Raw genomic sequence first — 16,179 nt, 5'->3', positions numbered from 1 at the left:
AATAAAATATGTGTTTTTAAGACGTTAATTGTGTGAATGAGAAAAAAAAATCCATATTTCAGTTAAAATAAAAAGTTTCAAGCAAAATCACTATCAGTAGTAATAAACGTGTATTTTGAACAACTGTTAAGACTGACACGGTTGTACACAAATTATTTTATTAGAAGACAAAATTACTGTGAATTGAATACACAAAGCATGTGTTTGATTGAGTTTGAAAAGTGTCTATTATTATGGGAATGAAATATATTGGTAATTTTAAAAATAGAGATTAGTTCTTATATATAAATCAACAATTATCTTTTGTGGTACTGTTTTTAAGAGAAAAAACTTATGAGAAGATTTTTTTTTAAAAATTTCATATCTTTTTTAATTAGCACAATTATTTATAAATTAAAATTTAATGTATTTAAAATAAATCATCAATAAACATAAATAATATTATATTTTGATATAAACTATTAAATTTAAAATAGAGATGAATCAAATTACCTTAATGTAATTTTTATAATTATTATACCGTTTAATAATTTTATATAAAATATAACTTTTTTTTTATTTTGATGAATTGAAAATTTATTTTATCTAAATGTTATATAAAAATTATATTAATCTAAAATCATTTGATTTATCATTTATATAAATCAAAATTGATATAATATATATTTTTTAAAATATATAAAAATATAAATTATTTGATCATTTTATTATTACTTAATTTTAACAAAATTTAAATTATGCATTCAAGATAATAATTTAATAGTTGAATCAACAAAATTTTATTTTTTATATAAAGTTATTGAACAATATAATAATCAATAAAAAAATATTGGTGTAATTTGATATTTCCACATTTAAAATATAATTTATATATTTAGAAATGAGATGGATCAAATTAGATTGATGTAACTTTTATCTATTATTATACTAGATAATAATTTTTTAATTCTATAATATTTTCTTAAAACACAGTTAGATTAAAACTTTATATTTCACTTAGATATATTGATTAAAAGTTAATAAATACTTAATTTATATAAATTAAAATTGATGTATATATTAAACATTTAACCCATACATTATATATATTAAATACTAGTTATTTATCTGCTAATTATGTTGTTAATTGGAAAATGTCTGATCATGATTTGAACAAATTTTTTTTTATTACTTTTACCTAAATCATCCATTAAGTGTTCCTAATTGAGCTAAACCCATCTAATGAAAACATTAAGAATTACCACAATGCTTTCATTCTTTTCCTTTTACTAAGTAATTACATTTATATATACACTTAAATCATTAGTGAACCATTAAAGTTGGTTTTATAGAAATTGGAATAATACACACAAATTCGTGTAACAGGTGAAGCTACAGAAAATCTGGAAGGAACTCAAAGCTTAACTCCCATATCCACAAACAAGGACATTCCCCACTTAGACAAAGCATCCACAACAGCATTTGCTTCCCTTCCCTATAAATGTGTCTGAGATTATGTTTCTTAAATGTACATAAGAGAGCAATGATGTCCATAACAAGAGCATTACTAGGGTGATGGGTTTGACAATGAAATGGCCATCTTCATCTCTAATAAACCCTCAGCTGCAGCATAGTTAGATTAGAGAGAAAAAGTCTCATCACAATTTAATTTTAGGGTCTAGTATTGGGGAGGTGATGAATGAATGACATGGTGTTCTTATCAAAATGTGAATTTTTTTTTTTCCTTGAGTATCCAAGATCAATAACAGTGACTAATTGTAGAGGCACCTCAAAAGGTGGGATAACTAGTGACTAATCGTAAAAGTACCTTAAAGGGTGAGATAGTTAATCTCAAGATTTAACGTAATTGTATACACAAAGCAACATTCAAACTTTTGATGCGCTGAACCAGAAGTTTATTAAAATGTGAATTAATAAAACACAATTCAAGTATTTATTTATTATTCATGGCAGATCTATATACACATTAAAAAAATGTTCCCTTATTTTGTATTGTATATATTCAGAAATGCCGCCATTGCACCTTACCTAATCTTTTTTATTTCCATCGCCCAACAATTGATGTTGACAACTAAAAAGTCTGAATCTATCTCTAACCAAGTTGAAAATAAATTAATCATGAATATTTGATTATACATAATGAGTAATAGTTAGCTTTAATAGGATTATTTAGGTTTACTTGCATATTAGTATTAAATTATAAATTTTATATATTATCGATAACTTTTCACGTTATTTAATAATATATTGTCACAGCATTTAATGAATTTAACATCCAATACAATGATTGCAATAATTAAAACAATATATCAAGTATAATACATCAAGTTATTAACAATAATTAAAAATGCTAAATTTAAATAAAAAAATTATACATCAAGTATAATACAACAGAAGATTTTAAAATATAAATAAATACCAACAAGTTATTAACACTAAAAATGTCTAGAAAAAAAAGGTTGCAAATTACAAACCTTTAATGATAAATAAATTATTATTTTCGTCCCATTTTAGATCTCATACTAATACTTTAACTTTTGTATAATGTATAAATTATATGTTTATTATATTTAAATTTTTTATAAATAAATATTTTTAAATATATAAATTATATTTTAGATTTATAATAAATAATTTATATTATAATATAAATTAAATTAATTTATTAATATTTTTTAAAAAGTAAAAAATTTTAAATAAATTTAATTCATAAATAATTATGATATATAAAACTTAAATTACATAAAAAGTAATATTATATATATATATATATATATAATTTTTCATAAAAAAATTTCTAAAAATTCCCTAGAAAGTCGTTTATATTTAATATATGATATGATTATAGTTAAACAAAATTATCATATTTTGAATATTATTTTATAATATTTATAAAATATTAAATACTTCTTATATCTTTTACTGAGTATATCATTCATTATTTATTATGGAGTGGAAAAATTAAAAATAGAAGTATAAAAGAGAGGGAAAAAAATCTAAGTAATATAGTAAAAGACAAAATGTACATCAATAATTGTTTTAAAAAATCTAGAATATTAATTAGATTATTTAATTCCGGAACTAAAATCTTAAAAAAAATGTGTTTGGTGATGAAGATATGAAAATAGAATAAAATAACAGTAGGTGTTAATCATATCCTTGTTTAATGCAATCTAGGATAATAAATCAGATAAGATAATTGTATCATTATCTATCATGAGTTAAATGCAAACGATAAATAAAGTAAATAATATCTTCTTCTTTTTTTTTTTTTTATCAATATGATATATCTTATGTGAGTATTTGTGTGTTGTTTTGTTTGTTTTGATCTCCTACGGCGACGATTCTAATTACAGTTGAACTTAGCTGACACGTTTTCTCCGTTGATTTCGACACCTTTAAGATTTGGATGCTTTTGCTTCCTTACGCATCACTCTGCTGACCCACAACGCCATAAACCTTCCTCAAACTCAAAAGCTTCTTTTTTGTGCCTCAATTATCATTTTCCTCATCTGGGTCTTAACATTTTGGTGCATTGATTACGCTTTGAAAAATTCAGTTTTTCCTTGTTGATTTTGATCTTCTTCCTTTTGGGAAGAAGATGGGCACAAAGTTGAGTCTTTTGTGGTGTGTTTGGGTTTTTTCGCTGTTGGGGTGTTGTTGGGGCAGGTTTGTGGTGGAGAAGAACAGTTTGAAAGTCACTACTCCCAAATCGTTGAAGGGTGCATATGAGTGTGCAATTGGGAATTTTGGGGTTCCCAAGTATGGAGGAACATTGGTTGGGTCTGTGATGTACCCGAAGGTGAATCAGAAAGGGTGCACAAACTTCAGTGATGTCGGTGTCTCGTTTCAGTCCAAGCCAGGAGGGTTTCCCACCTTTCTTCTTGTTGATCGTGGAGGTGAATTTCTCATTAGTCCATCTAAATTCTTCACCTTGTGAATATCCCAGAAAAGGAAAAGGAAAAAAAAAGTTATTTTTGTTAACTATTTAATGTGGGGTTTGTTTAGTGGTTGCTTGCATTGCATGGGATTTTAATGATGTAAACTTGGAAAAATTATTAGCTAGTTCAGCCTAGCATGTCAATCTATCTCTATATTTCTAATGATATGACATGTATTGAAGTAAAATTAACAACATTTGATATGTTATATGTTATGCAGAAATTAATTAGGGACTATATGATCCACGACCGCCTAATAATATCCTGTAAACTTGTGTTATATTTATAATGGTAGTGTTTTCTTTTGGTTATATGATTATGGTAACTTTGAATATTTTGTGTATTGGACTTGCTTTTCCTTTTCGTTGTCATTAATTATGGCATGACATGGAAAATCGAGGTTACTTAGTGCGTGACATGGAATTGCATTGGGATTAATTAGTGCGTGTCTGGTTCTACAACAAGAAAAAAAAAGGACATGTTTTCTGTTTGGATTCCTATTTTATTTTTAGAGTGTATGGTGACATGCTAATGATATCAATCCATAGGTTGTTAGGAACACACGCACACAAAAATGGTTCGACCCTTTAAATTGTTTTTCTCTGGTCATTTTGGCAGATTGCTTCTTCACTTTGAAGGCATGGAATGCACAGAATGGTGGTGCAGCAGCTATTCTTGTAGCTGATGACAAGGCAGAGACATTGATCACTATGGACATTCCTGAAGAAGGGAAAGATGCAAAAGAAGATTATTTGGAAAAGATTAGTATTCCTTCTGCTCTTATCAGCAAAACCTTGGGGGATAGCATCAAGCAGGCTCTCTCTGATGGGGAGATGGTTAACATAAATCTTGATTGGAGAGAGGCTCTTCCACATCCTGATGATAGAGTTGAGTATGAGTTGTGGACAAATAGCAACGACCAGTGCGGGCCAAAGTGTGACGGTCTAATTAATTTTCAGAAGGACTTTAAAGGGGTAGCTCAGCTACTTGAGAAGAAAGGGTTCACTCAGTTTACCCCACGCTACATAACTTGGTTTTGTCCCGAGGCATTTATCTTGAGCAAACAGTGCAAGTCCCAGTGCATAAACAATGGAAGGTATTGTGCTCCAGATCCCGAGCAAGATTTCAGTAGAGGATATGATGGAAAAGATGTTGTTGTTCAAAACTTGCGCCAAGCTTGCTTCTTTAAAGTGGCAAATGAAACTGGAAAGCCTTGGAAATGGTGGGACTATGTGACTGACTTTTCAATTCGTTGCCCCATGAGAGAGAATAAGTACACAGAAGAATGCTCAGATCAAGTTATTAAATCTCTTGGTAGGTAAAATTTAATATTTCTGGATATATTTTTCAAAAGTCAAATGATAAGAGAAAAATGGAAATGAATAGTTCGGTTATAAAATGACATCTTACATTACCATGAAAAAGCAACATTCCCCCCTTCACTAAAGGAATGAAAATTAGGCAAAGCATGTGATTATCACTTACCTTAGAATCAATAAACAATACCTAGGAACTGCTTTTGAGCTTGTACCAAACATGGGAATGCCATTCCCAGGTACAACATTACAAACCTGTGCTGATAGAAGTATCACTGCCATTATCGCGAACCCAACTAATTAATCATGTTACCTAATCATAGTTTCTTTTTCATTTTTTTATTCTTTTATCATAAACTAAACTATGTTGTCTTTTATTATCTCAAATATTCTTATAAAATGGCTTATCACATCATTTTGATTTCTATTAAGATATATTTTTGACCCCCTACCCCTCTGTTTTCCATTTACTTTACAGATGTTGATCTGAAGAAGATTAAAGACTGTGTTGGAGATCCCCATGCAGATGTTGAAAATCCTGTTCTTAAGGCTGAACAGGCTGCACAGGTTGGTTTTTTAAAATGCAAAGATTTATTATGGTATTCTTGTCGCCATTTTCTTTCATTTAGGCCATTCTGTTGTTTTATGAATTATGACTCATTTTGTTCCAATTTTTTCAGATTGGTAAAGGCTCTCGGGGTGATGTTACCATACTGCCTACTCTAGTTATAAACGACAGACAGTATAGAGGTCTGAGGCAGCTTTTCTAGATATCTAGACTGCTAGTGCTATTGAACCGTAATATATTTTTTAATGTGTTTTTAACTTTTTTTAGGTAAGTTGTCAAGACCTGCTGTTCTCAAGGCAATCTGTGCAGGTTTCCAAGAGACCACTGAACCATCAATTTGCTTAACTCCAGGTCCTTTTCTCATTATCTTTTTACTTTTCTACTTTCCTTCTTCTCCTTTTCTCCAAAAGAAATCATAGGAGACAACAACAATTCTTTTCTGCCACCATAGTTGTTTGCTTTTATGTATAACTGCTTCAAATAATTTGAATTATTTGTTGGCTTCTACTTCTGTAGATCAACAAGTAGTGTCTATTAGGTAGTTCTAAAGTTAGTAATAGAATTTAAAATATCTTCTTTCTCCTATTTTTCATTTTGATGATTCCATTTTTAATTTCTTATGATGGAATAATCTGGATTTTGATCTAAATAAAATCACTGGTGTATTGCCAGCTGACTCATTGAAACTGAATCTTGTTCAGAAGCTGATGATTTTACTGATTATTCTTGCAGAATTGGAAACAAATGAGTGTTTGGAAAACAATGGTGGTTGTTGGAAGGACAAAACTTCAAACATTACTGCATGCAGGGTATTTATTGTTAGGCACATTATCATTAGAATTTTTTTTTTTTTTTTTTTTTACTTCATATGGAATCTGCTTCTTCTGGTTTTAACTTTTTAACTATCTAACATGTTTTTCTAATTATAGGACACTTTCCGAGGAAGAGTATGCGAATGCCCTATTGTGCAAAATGTAAAGTTTTTTGGAGATGGATATACCCACTGTGAAGGTAAGTTAGTTTTTTGAATTCAGATAAATTGGTTTTGTTCTCCACTCTGCATATTTTAAAATCCATTTTTGCGAGAAATAGTTCAAACAGAAAATATGTAGTTTTCCAAGACTAATGAACCCTTCAATTTAACTTACAAACAGAACACACATCATCATCATCAATAATCATCCCACCAAATTGATGTTTGAGCCTTATATTTGTACCTCCTTTTCTTGTCCTTGTAGTTTATGTGTCAGGGAGATTAGGAAGCTTCTACTTATGTTAATTTCAACCTTTGTGGGTTTCATTTTCATGGAATTTGAATTTCTTAACAGCTTCAGGAACCTTGAGTTGTGACTTCCACAATGGTGGTTGTTGGAAGGGAGAACAAGGTGGCAGGGCTTACTCGGCTTGTCTTGTAAGTTGTCTTGGACTTGGTCATCATTTTGTGCATGTTTTTGGTTGGAAGTGGCATGAGTAAGCATGTTTGGATACAAGCCTAGAAGGACATTTAAGAGCTTCGCTAGTGAAAAATACTCTTCATTTCCAGTAGAGAAGATTTCAAAAGCCCTTCTAGATTATATCCAAACAGGCTTTTAGACTGATATGCTGGATATTAATCACTATTTGTTTCTTAATTGATAATGCAGGATGATTATAGAAAAGGTTGTACATGTCCACCTGGGTTTAGAGGTGATGGAGTCCAGTCATGTGAAGGTACTGCTCTCCTAAATTTGGTATTTGTTCGAGTTTTTCGGTGAATGACAAGCACAAATCAGTGAATTATTTCTCTTAGTGGATTGATGCAGAGTGATTAAATTTGATTTAAGTTCCTACTGTTGTTATTAAAATGATATTAGCCACTCTAGAAATATATTTGGCCTTTCTACATTTCTTCTTCTGATTATGTTGCAGATATTGACGAGTGTGAAGAGAAATCAGCTTGTCAATGCCCAGGTTGCAAATGCAAAAACACCTGGGGAAGTTATGAGTGCAAATGCAGTGGTGGTTTGTTCTACTCACGAGAAAATGACACCTGTTTAGGTGAGGCTTTTTATTTTTTCCTATCTTTTTTCTGTACTATCAAAATTACCTTGCTAAATGGATTGTGTTTTGTATAATCATTTAAAGTAGTAGTTGTCTCCTTGTAACAAACACCACTTTGCAGTTGTCAATTGACAATGCTCCATTGAGCTTTCCTTTTCTATCTGTGAAGTGTTATGTTTTTGTTTGAAAAGCTTGTCAGGTTCATATATGCATTCTACACCAAAATGGAAAATTCTAGTATGCAGTCCATTATCTTTGCATGTTGCTTCTGAGGTTTTAGATTTTACTTATCTGCATATAATTTACAATGATTTTAACATTTTTATTTTGGCCTTTCTAATTATCTATGTAGATATTCTTTGCATAGCTATTGAGATTTGAAGAAAAACTTATTTATTTTTCACTTTTTTGATATCATTATAAAATGCAGGTGCATATACTTCTTCAGCAGTGAGTGTCTGGATGATTTTCCTCGTATTGGTTGTTGCTGTTTCCGGAGGATATGCATTTTACAAGTACAGAATCCAGGTATTGTTATTGCAAGTTTGATGTTTTGTTAATACAGAATTCAGAATATGAACCAAGTTTTGAGTCTTGTTTATTTGTTGCCAACATTTTTATGGATTGTCATCCTAAAATTATTTGTTAATATTATTATTTTTAAAATAATATTGTGCAGAGATATATGGATTCGGAGATTCGGGCAATTATGGCCCAATACATGCCTTTGGATAATCAACCTGAGGTCTCAAATCAAGTTCATCACAATATCTAAATCAAGACAAGTGATATCAATCAGCATGCTGAGTTCCCCCTTTGTTATTATTTAGCTTTGTAAATTTCCAACCGAAGTCGTCGTGACATTAACGGTTACATAAATTTATGTCCCTTTTCTCCTCTTTCGTTTTCTCGACTTGTACCATATTCTGTTTGACATTATACTTAGCATGGAAGGGTAGGTATAAATTATGATTTAGTATTTTACAATTTTTTTTATATAATTAAATACAAATTTTCTATAGGCTATACTTGGTGCTTGCTTTCTTTTTCATATTATTTCCATAAATATAATCATATTTTATTTTTTGGTGTGATGTGGAGACAATAAAAGTATGACAATTAACTTAGTGCTCTAGGATCGATTCTTGTATATGTTAAAATAATTTAATTAGTAAAAGTCATGTTTAACGTGTGGAAATTAATGCTTAGTTACATGAATTGTGGATAAAAAAAGTATGACAAACTACCTGATTTTTGCATTAGACTGACCTAAATAATCATACTGTTTTAAATATTATTCTAAGAAAGTACAAAATAAAATAATTATTTAAAAAAAAACTAATTCAAACTAGTAATTACTTATTTTATCAGTGCTGAGTATTTATTGAAAAATAAGAAATATAGTCAGATTATAGTCTTTGAAAAATTATATCGAGAATATTAGCAAACAGGCTATATTAAAAAAAATATCCTAATATAATTTAAGGCCATTTCATGAAAACATTCTGGCATAGCAAACGCTAATTTTAGTTTAAAAAATATTAAAGATTAAAAAGCAACTTATATTATTTTAGACGCATATTTCAATTGAAAAGCACTTAAAAAAGAGAGGCTACTTTTAATTACTGTTAGCAATCTGGTTTTATTTAATGAGATAGCATAACATAAATAAACATAACATTGTTCATCGATCTGTCAACAACCTTTTGATTGGAAGATTAAATTTGGAATGAAACATCAGAGGATATGAATTGACCTCGATTTTATTGCATATTATTTTTTACAAACCTAAAAGGCAACTGTTAATAGATAAGAACATTTTCTATTGAAAGCCAAATTAAAAATGCATTATAACTTTAAATTATAATTTTCTTTTTTAAAGAAATACATATATTTTATTTATTTATTTATTTAATTAGTACCTCGGATTAACATTCTATAAAGACAATTGCTATCAATACTAGTCTCGTGTTTTTATTTCTCATAAGCCTGGATGTAAACGAGCTCACTTATGTTAAAAGTCAATCCTCATCGTAGTTAAACAGAGTCTGTCTTCTTCACTTTCAAATTGCTGTTTTTATTGTAACTCTCATGCCTCCTCCTCATCAGTCATCACCTCTCACAGTTTGCAACCGACTTTCTATCATAGTTATTACTGTAATTGTTGGTGGTGTAATTTAGTTCAATTTTTGTCATAATTTTTTTTTAAAAAATTAAGTAGAATTCAATTTGATGCGAATGAATTATAAAATTCGAATCAGATTAAATCAATCTTTGGAATTTGGTTTAGTTTGATTTTTACAATTTTTAAAATTTGTTACTTAAAATTCAACTAAAAAAGTGTAATATTATAGTTTATTTAAGATTATATGTCAAAAATAAAAATATCAAAATATTTTGATCACTTAATAAATTTAACACTAATTTTTATCTTATTTTAATAAAAATATTTTTTTAATACAATTTTAATTATATTAAATATCTTCTCATATAATTTGTCTCTTAAAAAAAGTATTTTTAAATATTATAAATAATTCATAATTTCTCATTCTAAAATTCAGTTTAGTAACTAACAATTTTATAAAATATCTTTTAGATATTATAATGTACATTTAAAAAGAGAAATACCTTTTAATCGCTTATAATTATATACTTTTTAATAGTTTATAATTTTATAAAACACATTCATGATACTATTATAAAATTTGCATAAACTGGTGGTGTTTATATACACGGATAGTTTTTTAAACAATAAAACTGCAGAAAACACCTTTCCAACTGTATGTGCCAAAAAATAAATTGTGATAGTCTCTATGCTAACTTCAGTTTAAAGTTTCTACACCCATTAAAGATAACAATAAATATATCATTTCTTGATATAATTTTATTAAAATAATTCATTCTCTCAATAAATATATTATTTTTAATTGAATAATTTATAAAAGACACATTAAAAAAAAGAAGCTAATGTTACAATAAAAGAACATCATTCCTTATTTTTTTCCTTATATTTTAAATATCAAAACTGTCATCATTGTAAGACAGTAATAAATCATGTGAGAAAAGATAGATATAAAAATATTATATAACTGCTGAATTTTTGTGTATCACTTATTGTTAAAAAAAAAGGCTACAAAGGCAACTTAAGTGGGAGTGGAATATACATACATCCAGGCTTACGCAACTGTCAGTTTTTAAATTTCACTTTCGTGGGTGAGAAATACAGGGAGCTAGTACCTATTTTAATGTTTTAAAAGTGCAAGTTTAAGACAAAGCTCTAAAGAACACATCTAATTTTTTCTCCAACATTGAATTCCTAACTTGTATATTAGAATCTATAACCTGTCACGGTTACTCTCCCCAAGCCACCGTCTGCAGCTCAAACCAGATTAGGGAGATTAAGGAAATGCTGACAAAGACAGAGAAGGCCCAAAAAGGTTAAAATATATCTAGATTTTAGTAATATTTCACCTCAGAGAGGTTATTCGTATTATATTAGTAATTTTCCAGAAAAACCACAACTAAACATGAAACTACAGGTGAAATTATATCCAGACTCCTCAAGCCCCATTTTTCCAGGTATAAAACCATAATCCTCAGCAGTGTGTCTTTGGTCTTGATGACCCAGCCCGTTAAAAACTACGTAAAAAAATGATCACCAAAATTTACTCTGACCATCTTCAAGCAAATCTCCAGTTTTCTACCTGATCTTCACGCAGATCTTCAATTTTTTACACTGATTGGAAAACAGAAAAATTACATTGACAGTACAATCAAAAGTGCATTTTTTAAGAACAATAGAGCATATGTTGTTGAGAAGGGTAAAAACAGCATTTCTCTTGCTTGTTCACCTGAAGGTTTTTTAGATTAAAATAGTATCTATGAATTTAATAGGCTACTAACCTTTTCATAAAACTAGTTTCCTGATTCAGTTTCCAAGTTTGAGCCCTTTTGTTGATTACGTTCCAGTAATATTCTATAGACATAGAATGACGCCACTGCACCACTGCAGATGTGAAACAAAGTTGTTACGTAACGAAATATTAATCAATATGAAGGATCAATTCATTGAACCAAAGATTGGGAATGGACCAAATGATATTCCATTTCCAACCTACATTTTCAGTTTAATTGAAAGCTCGTGTTAGTTTTCCATTAGTGTCTCTTGCAAGAACCATTATAGGTTTGAAAGCTTCTGGTAGAGGAGCTAAATTTCAACATTACAAATTTCCAATTTAACAAACATTTTTTGGATGATACTCAATGTCATGAGAGACCTCACCATTCATACTATTAATAAAATCCGGTTTTAATCCAACACTCTCTAAGTTTGTGCTAAACATGAAATAGAAGCAAGCTACTGATATTATTAATAAATGCTAGGTTGGAATGACCAAAGACAAAATAGTTTATACAGAAGTTAAATAATGATAAAGATTCAAGAACCTGATCAAGGCAGTGAAATAAGACGATCCCTGAGGAAGAGAAAAGTATAATGAGAAACTATCTAAGTTTGAAACTAATTTTCATTCTATTGGCAGGAAAGTAAAATTAATTTTGATAAATATTCAATGAAAAGAATGCCTTACTTTGCCTAGTGAGCTTATCTCCCGCAGAAACAATATACTTGCTATAGCTGCAAGTCCAACAAGTAATTTAAAATAAGCTTCAAGATACAGAAACAAACAAATACACATAATTGAAGATAAATATACAGCAAGTCTGGAAACCAATACACATAATTAGATTATGAAAAAACGAAGAAAAAAAGTTGACTTTTTTTTAGTATGAGACCACAAGTATCTTCTATGGAACTATGGAAGACAATTTTGTTTGAGCTGAGTAGAACCATTACAGTCAAAACCTATTTCTTTTTTAGTATTTAATGCAACTATATACTAAAGACTCAAAACTCAATATCACGATAAAGTTGAAATAATCCCATGTTAGTTAATCCATGAAATAGGTGGTAAAGTTGATGTTGTCTTAAATATTAAAGATGGATACATAATGTCATCATCTGGAGAAGTGTACAGAATGTTTTGTTTCTTTAATCATAATATATTCGGATAGAATTTGTTAAATATTTAAAATTTAAAATACTGTGAACCAAAAACAAATCAATACAAATAGAATCTCTGGTTCAAATTTTGTGAATAGAAAAAATAGTCATTAGGAGACTATTGCATAATAGTACAATACTATTGTAAACCAAATGAGGATATTTGTGCAAGTTTGGTTCAACTTATTTTGAGAAAGTAATCTCTTTTTTTTCAGCTTGTTGAGAAAATTTTAGAAAAATGATCATTCCCAAAATAATATGCTCTCAAAAATGGGCTAATTATCATATTCTTATAACACATTTAGGCTTTGTTTAGAATAGGAGTCAAATAAAGAGGAGAGAAATAAGGATAAGAATAAAAGAGAAATAAAGTGAAAAAGATGTATTTCAATTAACTTATTTTATGTTTAATAGCTTATTATCAAAATAGTAGTAAAAGAGAATTTGAAAGCAAAACAAGTAGTCCATAATATTTAAGCAAACCCATACATGTTTAATTTTGTAATTCTTTGGGATGCTGTGTCTTCTGTTAAATACAAAGCATATGATCTTACCAGCTTGGCCCTTCAAAGCAAGAGGAGAGGAGCGCCCTCTTTTATATGATTTCAGACTTAAAATACTCAAAGTCAGGAGGGCACCACCTAAAATCACCCCAAACCTTATGGCTGAGATGTTGCCTGTTACCATAAAGGCAAGGAAGCCACCAAGAGAAAGCAGCAAACCTGCAAAGAACAGGAATATAACAAAAATATTAAACCAGTTACATGAGATGAGAGGGGAAAAAGGACAATAAGACTTTCCCAAACAGCATAATAACAGTTGTATCGTTATTTAAGGAGATGACATTTATAGGGTCCTTATATTACAGCTAATAAGACAGCCCCTTTACATCATCCCAACATCTAAAAAGATTCCCACAACATCACTCCTCATACGGACTATATGTCTAAACTCTAAACCTTTATTGGAGGATAATGCTCATTAGTAGCAATCATTGTCAGCATGTACATAACTCCTATCAAAGGCTAATCCTTGTCATCTATCAATTCTAATCCTCATTAGCTGCCACCACTTCTAACAAGTCATCTATAATATATGAGCATTGATATTCAGCTCGAATCCTTTGCTATAAAACCTAACAAATTGGAAATCAAGAAATAAGGGTCCTGCTTGACCATTCACCAGTAGAATAATATAAAGCATTATATATTTTAACAGCTTGAAAACTACCATTAATCACTTTTCATATAAAAAACGCTAGTGCTAAACAGGATTTTCCATAATATGAACTATCTCATTTACTCTCGTCAAGTTAAACATAAACTAACTTGAGCCCAGAGTTATTTTTCCTTTGTTGTGCAAGTCCAGCTATGCGAAATGATGAACAATCTTAGAATCTGGGTCAAAATTCTAAATCAATCCCACAAAACTGGCTTTTATGATGAAGATTATCCAACCTTTATAAACACTACTTAAGCCCTATCTCTATTCAATGTGAGATCTCAACCCCTAAGAGCTGACACCTCAAAGCTCTTTCTGGTCAACCCCTTCATAGATATACCTAATTGAGACATTGGCAACCAATTCTGATAGGCCGCAATTAAGGCAACTTTCCAACAAACAACATCTATATCAAGGAATCACGGATCATCACACATTCAAAAGCTCTCAACACACTTCCTACATCATGTAACATAAATTTAACCATCACACAGTGACATACCATACGGCACACCAACATAGAAGTCCCTGACTCCAGACAACTTCTGGATATCATCCGAAGGCGTGGTAAACGTCTCCACAATGTCCTTCACCTCAGGCGAATTCTCAGCAGCGGCGGACAAATACCCTTTCCCTTCTTCAGTGATCTCTTTGGCCGCCACACCCAGCTCGTGCCTGGTCTTATCCGCCAGCACCTTCAACTGCTCCGTGGTGTCCTTGAGAATGACAATGGCCTTCCGAGAGTACAACTCATAGGCCTCCTGAGAAACGCCCTGAAACCTCACCGCCTGTTCCCTCACCGTGTCCAGCACCTGCTTCCACGCCTCCTGCGACTCCTCGGAGCCAGCGTGGAGCTCCTCATCGTGACCCTGAGCCTTCTCCACTTCAATCTCTCCGTGCTCCTACGCAGTTTCCCAATCCAATCACAAATAATCGATTAAAAAACATTGTAACTAACTGGTTTTGGTCTTACTTACCGAGTCTTGGTGCGAAGCTGCGGAAGCGAGGGTGAGCGGTTTCCGGCGGTGGAGGGTGAGGAAGCAGGCGGCGAGGCCGGTGGGGGTGACGGCGTTGAGAGGGCGGGGCTTGAGTAAGGGGTGGAAGTTGAGGGAATGGGGAAAGCGGTTGAATGGGAGAGAGAAATGGGAATGGGAGAGTTTAGGGTTTAAGACCGAAACGGAATCGATGGAGAAAGTCATGGTGATGGAAGAAGAACAAGAGCGAGAGAGAGAGAGAGAGAGAGAGAGGCGTAGGTTACGAGAAAGGAAGGTGGAGGAAGCGAAGTGGAAGAGAATTATATAGTAGAGTGAAGAATGGAAATGGAGGAGAGGTGTTTGTGAAAAGTCGTAAACCAGCCACAACACAACACAAGACGCGAGTGGGTTGGTTCGGTTGCTGCGAGAATGAGAAATTCGTCCTCAGACGCTGACACTGACACCTCCCTATGCCTATATTCAAGTTTTCATCGCTACCTTCTCTTGCCTCTTGGGCCCCGAATCTCCCAACTCCAAGCAAATGCTATGCTCCTTTCTCACTTCCTTTTCTTCTCTTCTTAACTTCCCTCACCCTTTTTTCATATTTGTTTTTTTTATTATATTATTATAATTGTGAAATCTTATTCAATTTTATTAATTTATTAATAATTAATTTATGTTTAAGAATTTGATTAATCTTTTTAGTAAAAAATTCTTTTTAATTACATTTTTATTATCTAAAAGCTTAAATATGAGACTTTACTGATGTGCAGAGTTTAATTTGACTCAAACAAAGCATGTTGATTGAAGTACATTATTTAATCTAACTTTTTTAAACATTTTTTTATAATTGGTCAGAATATACTGTTTTTATCCACAATGAATATAATTTTAATATTTGAAAAATATTTTAAAATAAATTATGTTCTCACTTTTAATGTATTATTGAAAAAATTCATAATTTGTCTTATATAAATTGTTTAATCACCATAATAAAAAATAATGTATATTTATTAAAAGGGTAAGTTGTTTTTAGTAAAATTGTATAAAAGAATAT

At 30.6% G+C, this 16,179-nt stretch overlaps 2 protein-coding genes across 2 annotated transcripts; one reads left to right on the top strand and one right to left on the bottom strand.

Moving 5' to 3' along the window:
* The first annotated feature begins 3,336 nt into the window (after positions 1 to 3,336).
* On the top strand, positions 3,337 to 8,891 carry LOC109816746 (vacuolar-sorting receptor 1). Its single transcript, XM_020381833.3, has 12 exons — positions 3,337 to 3,899; positions 4,560 to 5,255; positions 5,736 to 5,824; positions 5,938 to 6,007; positions 6,093 to 6,176; positions 6,558 to 6,634; positions 6,755 to 6,836; positions 7,154 to 7,236; positions 7,469 to 7,535; positions 7,734 to 7,862; positions 8,296 to 8,393; positions 8,545 to 8,891. The coding sequence occupies exons 1-12, from the start codon at positions 3,602 to 3,604 to the stop codon at positions 8,638 to 8,640; spliced, it is 1,869 nt and encodes a 622-aa protein (XP_020237422.1). The 5' UTR covers positions 3,337 to 3,601; the 3' UTR covers positions 8,641 to 8,891.
* Positions 8,892 to 11,301: 2,410 nt separating this feature from the next.
* Positions 11,302 to 15,674, bottom strand: LOC109816760 (Transmembrane proteins 14C). Its single transcript, XM_020381872.3, has 7 exons — positions 15,126 to 15,674; positions 14,651 to 15,050; positions 13,482 to 13,649; positions 12,455 to 12,501; positions 12,312 to 12,340; positions 11,769 to 11,871; positions 11,302 to 11,601 (listed from the first exon to the last, which is right to left on the bottom strand). Exons 1-6 carry the CDS (start codon positions 15,345 to 15,347, stop codon positions 11,781 to 11,783), a joined length of 957 nt encoding a protein of 318 aa, XP_020237461.1. The 5' UTR covers positions 15,348 to 15,674; the 3' UTR covers positions 11,302 to 11,601; positions 11,769 to 11,780.
* Positions 15,675 to 16,179: the final 505 nt, after the last annotated feature.

This window comes from Cajanus cajan, chromosome 4 (assembly GCF_000230855.2).
Source record: "Cajanus cajan strain Asha chromosome 4, NIPB_CcT2T_4, whole genome shotgun sequence".
Classification (NCBI taxonomy): domain Eukaryota; kingdom Viridiplantae; phylum Streptophyta; class Magnoliopsida; order Fabales; family Fabaceae; genus Cajanus; species Cajanus cajan.
The sequence above is the reverse complement of the archived record's forward strand: the minus strand, read 5'-3'. Positions and strand labels throughout refer to the sequence as shown.